At 52.8% G+C, this 10,578-nt stretch overlaps 1 protein-coding gene across 1 annotated transcript; it reads right to left on the reverse strand.

Annotated features, from left to right (window-relative positions):
- Positions 1–28: 28 nt before the first annotated feature.
- On the reverse strand, positions 29–10,054 carry LOC119567766 (zinc finger protein 497). The gene is made up of 3 exons (XM_037915038.2): positions 9,958–10,054; positions 3,912–4,010; positions 29–3,469 (listed from the first exon to the last, which is right to left on the reverse strand). Exons 2-3 carry the CDS (start codon positions 3,988–3,990, stop codon positions 2,238–2,240), a joined length of 1,311 nt encoding a protein of 436 aa, XP_037770966.1. The 5' UTR covers positions 3,991–4,010; positions 9,958–10,054; the 3' UTR covers positions 29–2,237.
- Between the last annotated feature and the right edge of the window lie 524 nt (positions 10,055–10,578).

The raw sequence follows: 10,578 nt of genomic DNA on the forward strand, positions 1-10,578 counted from the left end.
TTCATCACCTGACGTAATCTTTAATTAAAGATGGATCTTTAATTTCCTGGAGACTCCAGGACAATCCTGCAGGGTTGGCAACCCTAATCCACCTGCATCTGACTCCTGCAGCAGGGAGTTCCACAGGTTGTCTATACGTTGCCCAAAGTAGTTCCTTGTGTAGGTTCCAAATTAGTGGCCCATTCTTTTCATCTGCTTATCATCACTGGAAGCAAGAGTCTTTCCAGGCGGTAATCCAGTGGTTCTCAACCTTTCCAGACCACTGTACCCCTTTCAGGAGGCTGATTTGTCTTGAGTACCCCAAGTTTAATCTCACTTAAAAATGACTTGCTTCCAAAATCAGACATAAAAATACAAAAGTGTCACAGCCACTATTACTGAAAAAATGCTGACTTTCTCATTTACCATCTAATTATAAAATAAATCAATGGGAATATAAATACTGTACTTACATTTCAATGCACAGTCTATAGAGCAGTATAAACAAGTCATTGTCTGTATGAAATTTTAGTTTGTACTGATTTCACTAGTGCTTTTTATGTAGCTTGTAATATCTAGATGAGTCGATGTACCCCCTGGAAGAGCTCTGCGTACCCCAGGGGGACGCATACTCCCAGTTGAGAATCACTGCTGTAATCATTCCAAGACTCTACCATCTGCCCCACCACTAAGGGGCAGTGTCTCTCCATTCTGTACACCTTAATTGGCACCCAACATAAGAACAATAGACGTGGTTCTCCATAGCCCGGCTGCTGGTGCAGTCATTTACACCGAGGTGCGCGTGTAACTGAGCTAGCTGGGCCTTTAAGAGCAGGGTGCCACCAGCCTGTCCACTATGGGTCCTGGCCCCTTTAAGGCCGGGAACTCTGGAGCTGTGGTCCCTGAGCGCAAGACCTCACGGAGCATGTGATTAACAGAAGGGGTATAAAAAGAGGCAGCCCTGCGCTTGGGTGTCTCCTCATAGTGGCCTAAGGAAGAGGTGCTTTGGCTGGAAGTTTGCCCTCTGATGAGAAACAAGAGTCTATGCCACCCCAAAGCACCTAAATCTACCTTAGCAGTTGGGGGAAACTGAGTCACACTGCACCTGGCTCTCCTACAGGGGGTGAAATGCTACTGCTGGTGTAGCTGAGTGGAGCGTTCACTGTTCACCCCCGGTACAGATGCAAATGACTACACTAGGCATAAGGCAGTGGAGAATCCCACCCCGGAATCGGCACTGTACGTGTCAGTAACATGCAGGATGGATTGTCCAGGACTCCTAAGGGAGTTAAAGCCTAGAAGCCAGTGGGTGCTGCCTTAAGCTCCCCTTGACAATTCTACCCATAACGATCGGCCTTAAATGTGCAGCGGCAGCCAGGAAAGCGAACAGAATGTTGGGAATCTCTAGGGGGAGGAAATGAGGGGAGAGGGGGTCTGTGCTCAGCAGGACGTGGGAGGCTGGGGGCTGTGCTTGGCCAGAGGTGGGGAGGGTGGGAGGCCCCAATCTGGGGCACGGGCTGTGCCCAGGTGGGGGAGGCCCTGCTCGGCGGGATGGGTTGGAAATCTCATGGCCACCCTTGTGGGGAGCAGCCCCCCAGCTGCATCGAAGCACCCAGGGCAAATCCACGTCTTGCTCTGTTCTGCAGCGGGCGCAGCCTGGCCTGACCAGTCCCGGCCGCAGCTGGCTGGCAGGAGTGGGCCCCTCACCCTGCCCGTCCCTCTCATGCAGGACATGGGCTACCTGCCCGGCAAGGTGGCATTCAGCGGCTGGAGCCGCGGTGACATCATTGAGAAGCTGATGAAGGACCGACTCGGCCGACTTCTGCGGGAGCGAGCACATGGATGTGAGTGAGGGGGCAGCAGTGGGGCAGGGCCGGCAGGGTATGGGCAGCTCCAGCGTCTGTCTCGTCACACTCCAGCCACTTAGCTCCCTTGTGTGCCAAGCTGACGTTCCTACAGGGTCCTGGCTGTGGCCGCCCCATGGCGCAGCACCAGTGTCTGGGGCAGGGGGAACAACCAGCTCAGCCCCGGCGCCCCAAGGGGGGCTTGGCAAAGAAGTGTCCTCCCTCGTCAGTGCAGCTTCACTCACACTCAGTGCCTGGACGGGAAACGCAGGCCTGGCCCAGCCACCCCCGTTCCTGAGCAGCGGGCGGGGAGCGGCCACGCACGAGGGCGGACTCTGGTCAGGGCGTGAATCCCAGCGCGAGGGGCGGGGGAGGCCCCGGATGCCGGCGATGGTCCTGGGGGGGGCGGGGACGTCACTCAGCAGCATGCACCCGCTGGTGCAGCAGCAGGTTGGAGCTGCGGGTGTAGCCGCGCCCGCACTGCCCGCAGCGGAAAGGGCGCCCCCCGGTGTGGGAGCGCTGGTGGCGAAGCAGGGCCGAGCGGTGGCGGAAGCGGCGCCCGCAGCGGGGGCAGGCGTGAGGCTTCTCGCCCGTGTGCCGCCGGCGGTGCTCCGCCAGGCTGGCCCGCTGGGCAAAGCGCCGCCCGCACTCGGCGCAGGCGTGGGGGCGGGCGCCCGCGTGGCCCCGCCGGTGCCGCAGGAGGTTGGCCCGGTCGGCGAAGGCCTGGCCGCACTCGGGGCAGGCGTGGGGGCGCTGGCCGGCGTGGGCGCTGCGCTGGTGCCGGTGCAGGTAGGAGCGCTGGGTGTAGCCGCGCCCGCACTCCCCGCAGCGGTGGGGGCGCTCGCCCGTGTGCGCCAGCTGGTGCCGCAGCAACGTGGCGCTCAGGGCGAAGGCCTTGCCGCAGACCGGGCAGGGGAAGGGGCGCTCGCCCGTGTGCGCCGGCCGGTGCCGGAGCAGGTGGGCGCGGTGGCGGAAGCGGCGGGGGCAGTCGGGGCAGGCGTGGGGGCGTTCCAGGCGGTGGGCCTGCAGGTGCCGCGCCAGCCGGCAGCGCAGCCCGAAGCTCTCGCCGCAGTGAGGGCAGGCGTGGGGGCGCGGGCCGGCGCGGGCCCCCTGCCGGTGCTGCGCCAGGTGGGCGCTCTGCCGGAAGCGCTGCCCGCACTCCCCGCAGCGGTAGGGACGCTCGCCCGTGTGCACGAGCTGATGCACCAGCAGCGCCGAGCTGCTGGCGAAGGCCTTGCCGCACGCCCGGCAGGGGAAGGGGCGCTCGCCCGCGTGCGCCCGTTGGTGGGCGGCCAGCGCCGCGCCGTCGCAAAAGCCTCGGCTGCAGGCGGTGCAGACGTAGGGCCTCTCGCTCGTGTGCAGGAGCTGGTGCCTGGTCAGCGCGGCGCTCTGCCGGAAGCTCTTCCCACACTCGCTGCACTGAAAGGGCCGCCGGAGGGTGGGGTCTCCGTGCCGCGCCGGCTCTGCCTCAGCGCTGCCTCCCGGCACCGCCTCCTCCACCCTGGCGCCGCCTCCTGGCACCGCTTCCTCTGCCCCCGCAGCAGGGTCTTTGTGCCACGCTCCCCCCACCAGCTCCGCATCAGCGCTGGTGCCGCCCCTTCCCGGTGCAGCATCCTCTGCCCCGGCCACGCTCGCCAGCCTCTCACCTGCAGGAACAAATGGGCAACCAGGCATGAGCCGTCCCCACAGGAGGACAGGGCCCCAGCTACGGCAGTCAGAGCCCGAGGCACTGCCCACGTGGCCCCGCCCTTCCCTGGAGCCGGTTTCCGAGCGGGGATTGAAGGGGGCGCTCACACCTCTTGCAGTTTTTTCAGGCTGCTGCCGACTCAGCACCACCCAGCTCAGGTTCACAAGCCTTTCTTTGCCTCTGTGTGGGCTGGAAATATTATTTGCTTTTTCAGTGAGAGCCAAGACACGGCTCTCGCATGGTTCTGGGGGCCCTGGCGCAGGTGGTGGGATGGGTGCCGTGGTGCACACAGACCAGGGAGAGGGTGGTGACAACCTCGGAGAGGAGCTGGGCTTGCAGGGGTGGCTGTGGGGGGTCCCAGCTGCCCCCACCCCTCTCAACTGGGCTTATTTATCCCTCACCTGTTTGGGGGCCCGGCCAGCTCTCACTGTCCTCGCGTTTGCTGAGATCTGGGACTTGCAGCTCCTCCCCTCGCTCCATCCAGTATCGGGACTGGGGCCCTGCTGGGAGAGAACAGAGCAGGTGGGATCCAGGTAAATACCCGCCCAGCTCGGCGTTCATCCACCACTCTGGGCTGGCACGGACGGGACAGGCAGGAAACGCCCGTGGAAACACAGGAGGGCCACTTCAGACACAAACAATCAGAGTGGAGGGGAGACGACCCCCCCCGGGCCCCCCAAGCCACGGTGCCAGTGTGGCCCCACAGCCACTCGCTAACACAGGGGTATAAAAGCCCCTTGAACCAAACTGGCTCCGTGCAGCGCCAGGACTGAGCCTCTGAACGGGGCGGGTGGGAAACAGCTGGCCTGGCCAGTGCCACCCTGTGGGGTGAACACCAGCTCCCTGCAAAGGAGCAAGCCAGGGAAGCGCCAGTGACCTCACCCCACATCCCGCGAGCCAACAGCCCCACCGGGGACCCCACGGCATGGGGCAGAACCCCCGATCCCCTCGGTCACAAGGGGGTGGCAGAGACTCCTGCACTTTCCAGAGCAGACCGCGTACTCAGGCCCTGCGGGGGCCTTCCCGAAAGAGCCCCCCACCAGCCTCAGAGCACACGGCCTGGCCACCAGAGCTCTACAGGGAACAGCTCTGTGGTCTTCTGAGCCACAGAGACCTGAGCATGCTCCTGCTGGAAACATCTGACAGCATCACCCCACTGGACTTGACCTAGGGAGGACACGCCTCCCACTAATGAGGAAACCCCTCTCACCCCACAGCACACCCAGGGACCCCTGCACTGCCAGCCTTGCCCCTGGGACAGCGCCCCAACTCCTTGGCCCAAGGAGCATTTTCGTTCTGCCCGTATACAGGGCCCGGCCCATGAGGCCTGATCTCCAAACGGCTCTTAGTGCTACCGCTGGCCAAAGAGCAATCGCCCGCTGGTGCTGCCATCGCAAATCAGCACCTCTCCCGATTCCCCCTCATCATAGGATTGGAAGGGACCTCGAGAGGTCATCTAGCCCAGTCCCCTGCACTCATGGCAGAACTAAGCCTTATCTCTGACAGGTGTTTGTCTAACCTGCTCCTAGAAATCTCCAGTGATGGAGATTCCACAGCCTCCCTAGGCAATTTATTCCAGTGCTTAACCACCCTGACAGGAAGCTTTTCCTAATGTCCAACCTAAACTGCCCTTGCTGCAATTTAAGCCCATGGCTTCTTTATCCTCAGAGGTTAAAGAGAACAATTTACCTCCCTCCTCCTGCTAACCATCTTTTATGTAGTCGAAAACTGTTAGCATGTCCCCTCGGTCTTCTCTTCTCCAGACTAAACAAACCCAGTTTTTTCAATCTTCCCTCGTAGGTCATGTTTTTTAGACCTTTAATCATTTTTGCTGCTCTTCTCTGGATTTTCTCCAATTTGTCCACATCTCTCCTGAAATGTGGCGCCCAGAACTGGACACAATACTCCAGCTGAGGCCTAATCAGCGCGGAGTAGAGCGGAAGGATTACTTCTCGTGTCTTGCTTACAGCACTCCTGCTAATAAATCCCAGCATGAGGTTCGCTTTTTTTGCAGCAGTGTTACACTGTTGACTCATAGTTAGCTTGTGCTCTACTCTGACCCCCAGATCCCTTTCCGCAGTACTCCTTCCTAGGCGGTCATTTCCTACTGTGTATGGGTGCAACTGATTGTTCCTTCCTAAGTGGAGTACTTTGCATTTGTCCCTATTGAATTTCATCCTGTTTACTTTAGACCATTTCTCCAGTTTGTCCAGATCATTTGAATTTTAATCCTATCCTCCAAAGCACTTACAACCTCTCCCAGCTTGGTATCATCCGCAAACTTTATAAGTGTACTCTCTATGCCATTATCTGACTCAATGAAGATAGTCAACAGAACCCTAACCCAGAACTGATCCCTGCGGGACCCCACTCATTATGCCCTTCCAGCATGACTGTGAACCACTGATAATTACTCTCTGGGAATGGTTTTCCAACCAGTTCCGCACCCACCTTATAGTAGCTCAGGGTAGATAAAAATCAATGATTTTTTTTAAAAAATTGGATTTTTTTGATAAAATGCTTTTTGAGGAAAAAACCTATCTAAAAATAGTTTTAATTATACATTATAATACATTATAGCTCAAAGATCTCTCATCATGGAATAGGGATTATAAATTCTAATTCTATAGTATGAGACAATATATTCATGTAACATGTAAGAAAAGTTTTGTAAATGAGTTCCAATAATTCATGGATTAGGGACCCAATCTTATGGGGTTTCACAGACTTCTGTATAGATTATTTAGGTTAATCTTTCTAGCTACCCAATGGGACTCAGTGGTCCGTCTAGAAGATACCATCAGAGATGGTTAGCGCTGCACTTATCAAACTGTGGATTTGTGTCTTCAGAGGTAACATGCTTGTTAACAGCAAAAATATTTTAAAATAAATAATATACAGAGGTGAGAAATAACAGACCTCAACTCTATTGTCCCTCTGCAAATTTGTGTACACAGAGTCAATCCCTTACCTCTCTCTAAAAGTGCAAAGTTTTAAAAAGTTCAATGAATAGAAGGTTGTTGGGGGTGGAATAGATCTGGACAAGGAGAAGACATCTGGAGATAAATGTGAGAAGGGAGAGACAGGCAGTAGAAACAAAAGTGAAATTGTTTGAGCAGCATATTCCAGAAGTCTTGAGGTCTTTCCGAGTGTAGCCTTCATTGATTTGAGATTACCATACCATTCTCTCACTAGAAGGGAAAACCTATAATGGCAGCAGGCCGTAAAAGAGACCCAGTTTGGGAATATTTTAATGAAGTTACTCTACCTGTGGGTAAGACAGACATGCGTGCAAAATGCAAAAGAAATGCAAGGCCTGGTCGCCTGAATGAAACAACATCATGAGAAGCATTCCTTCTCAAGAGGAAGCTGCCTTGAAGATGATGAAAGGAACACGTCTGAACATGCAGGATCTTCAGGTTGGTAAACTTCATACTTCTTTCTTAAGGACTGCCTGTCTTTCCTCTGAACTATTATTGAATTCTCATGTTTGAGCAAAAAATACAGTTGTTACTCTGTGGTACTATCATTTTAGATGCAGTTGTGATAAAAAAGAAAGAGCTGAAATAAGCAGATCTTCCTTTTACAATTTCACCTTTCAAGCAGTAGAGTGTCAGTGAATGCAATGAGCAATACTAAATGATGAGCAATATGGTAATAATAATTAATAACTGCATTGACTTATTTTGTTCAGGAGAATCCATCCTCAACAAACAAAGGGTTCTGAAGACTGTCCACCTTCAAGATCATCATCATTTTCTATAGTTTCAGAGTTATCCGCCAAGGACAGTGTTTCAGTCACATCGTATATGTCACATAGCCACAGTGTATCACCTGTAGCAAAAAGAAAAAAAATTCTCCATCATCTAGAAACAACCATGTTTGTGATAAGTAACCAGCAGATTGCAAAGAGAGGTAATTGATGAAAAAATTTTCTGGTTTGTTTATGCAACAGACTCTCCTTTCCGTATGACTGAGAACCAACACTTCATTAACATGGTTCAGTCATTAAGACCAGGATACTGTCCACCCAACAGAGCAGAATGTCGCAGGCGAATTGCTGGATAAAGTGTATGAAAGAGAATTGAGCAATGTGCAAAAGGTCGAGAGGGTAAAATTGTTAACCTGAGTCTTGATGGGTAGAGCAATGTCCACAATGATCCTGTTATATGTGCTTGTGTGACAACAGAAGAAGGGAATGTCTTCCTTACAGAAACAATTGATACATCAGGAAATGCACACACAGCAGAATACTTACAAGAAGTAACAGTAAAAGCTATAACAAACTGTGGGGAAAAAATTCAAATATCTAGTACGCAGCTTGGTCACAGACAATGCTGCAAATGTATCCAAGGTGAGAAGAAATTATTTAGAAGAGAGTCCCAAGCTAACAACATACGGTTGCAGTGCTCATTTGATGCACCGCCTAGCCAAAGACTTCAGTTTTCCAAAAATAAAGGCTAATGTTGATGAAATTGCAAAATACTTCCCTAACAACCACTTGGAAGCAGCTGCTCTGAAAAAAGTGGGAGGAACCAAGCTCACTCTCCCACAAGATGTGCGATGGAACTCAGCAGTGGACTGTTTTGAGCACTGTATCAAGAACTGGCCTAATCTGATGACAGTTTGTGAACAAATAGATGGCACTGTCACAGCCAAAGTTTAGAAGGAACTGAGGGAGATCTTAAAAAGAGAAATATGCAATGACAGAGTTAAATTACACGCATTAAAAAAACGGATGGGACAAGCACTATCTCCGGCTCATTTTCTTGCCAATATTCTCAATACTCGGTAGCAGGGTCAAACCTTAACTGCTGAAGAAGAGGAGTTGGCTATGACATGGACATCCAGCAATCATCCCTCCATAATGCCAACTATAATAAACTTCAGAGCTATGGGTGAACTATTCAAGAAATATACGTTTGCTGATGATGTTTTAAAGAAAGTCACACCAGTGAACTGGTGGAAGTCACTTAAGCACTTGGATTCAGAGACTGTTGAAGTGATAATCTCACTTTGAACAGCAGTAGCTTCTTCTGTCGGTGTAGAAAGAATATTCTCTTCCTTTGGACTAATTCATTCCAAATTGAGAAATCGTTTGGGACCTGACAAAGCAGGAAAGCTTGTTTTTCTTTTCCAGATTATGAACCAACAGGAAAATGAAGGTGAAGACGACTGAGTTAGCTGCAGAAGGCAATATTTTAAGTTTCTCATGTTGACCTGGCTGACAGAGTCGATTTAATATTTCATTTCACTATTTTCGTTAAAAACAATTTTAACAAAAACAAACCTGATTTTAAAAAAAGTGAATGTTTAACTAAACTCAAAAAATCATGCTTGTTTTGTTAAATATTATGTTTGCTGTTGAAGAAAAAAATCCAGAATACATAATGTTGTTGTTTTAGTTAAATAAAACAATTTAAATGTCTGTCTGGTAATGTTCTCCTCCTAATACAGCCTGGCAAGAAAAACCGCCAAATATTAATGATTAACCTAAAAAGAAAAGGAGGACTTGTGGCACCTTAGAGGCTAACAAATTCATTTGAGCATAAGCTTTCATGAGCTACAGCTCACTTCATCGAATGCATCCGATGAAGTGAGCTGTAGCTCACGAAAGCTTATGCTCAAATAAATTGGTTAGTCTCTAAGGTACCACAAGTCCTCCTTTTCTTTTTGCGAATACAGACTGACACAGCTGCTACTCTGAAACCAATGATTAACCTGTTGAACTGGCAATAGTTCACCTCCCAATGACTTCATAACTATCAGCTTCAGTTACCTTTGGTAAAGGAAATAACCAAACAATCATTCACTGCCTGATAGTAAAACTAATCTGAAAAGTTTTCAAAATAAATCACTTTAAAAATGTACAGTGTGTACCTTCTAAAAATGAAACCTACATCGATCTCTGAGTTGTGAAGAATATGTATTCAGGTTATAAAAAACCAACAAGAATGCACTTTTAGGTAGAAATCCATGATTAAATCGAGCCTTCCTGACTAGTGATTTAAATCATGAATTAAAACAGGATATAAATCAGATCCACCCTGTCACACACACAGAGCCCTGCACAGGAAGCAGCCAATCCCCCCCCCATACACCCCATCGCACAGACACTGATCACACACACACCCCCGCACACACACACAGCCCTACACAGACACGGATCACCCCTCCCCCACCAGCTCACCATACCCCTCTCCCGGAGCTGGCTGGGGGCCTGGCAGATCCCGCGGGCTGCAGCTGTGCACCCCCGCTGCAGTGGCCCGGCTGATGGGGGGCTGCTGCTGCCCGCACCCGCCCCGCTGAGCCCGCTGGAGGGGAGCCGACCGGGCTGGCTGCAGCGAGCCCAGAGCCGCCCCGGGCCCGCTGAGCTGCGCACCCCGCCCGGCCCCCGGCCCCGCTGCGGCGCCCGCCCCTCCCGGCCGCCCCTGGCCCCGGCTTTACCGAGCTCCGGCTGCAGCCCGCGCTCTCCACCCGGCTCGGCTGCAGCCTGGCCTCGGCTGTTGACCAGGGGCCTCGCCCGCCCCGGGCGCTGTGCAGCGCGGGGACGCCAGGCGGCCGCCCGAGCCACTGCAGGGCAGGGCTCCTGCCTCTCACCGCGGGGCTGGCAGCGCTCAGGCAGTCCCTGCCCTGCTCCTGACAACCCCCCTTGGCCGTCTAGCCTGGCATCCGCCGGAGCCAGGCCAGCTCCTATGGACCGTCACCGCCAGTTCCAGATCTCTCAGGGCAAGAGCCCATGTTCAGACAGGTCACCAGTGTCCCCAGGGCCAACCGGGGTGCAAAGCCAAGGGCCTCATGAATGGCCTGTTATTGCCAGTACCCCCCTACAGAGCAGCATGTGCCCGGTGGGACGTGACAAGCGGCCACCCCATGTAGAATCATAGAGGATTAGGGTTGGACAAGACCTCAGGAGGTCATCATCCAGCCCTTGGTCTCACGGCCCTCCTGCCTTTTGTATTTTGGATACCAGGTGAGCCCGAGCCCTTTGCAGAGGCACCCAAGGAAGAATTAAATTATTTGGGCAAGATCAGTGGCTCAGGGACCTTTGAAAAGCCCGGCTTGGAA

The sequence above is a fragment of the Chelonia mydas genome, chromosome 14 (assembly GCF_015237465.2).
Source record: "Chelonia mydas isolate rCheMyd1 chromosome 14, rCheMyd1.pri.v2, whole genome shotgun sequence".
NCBI lineage: Eukaryota > Metazoa > Chordata > Testudines > Cheloniidae > Chelonia > Chelonia mydas.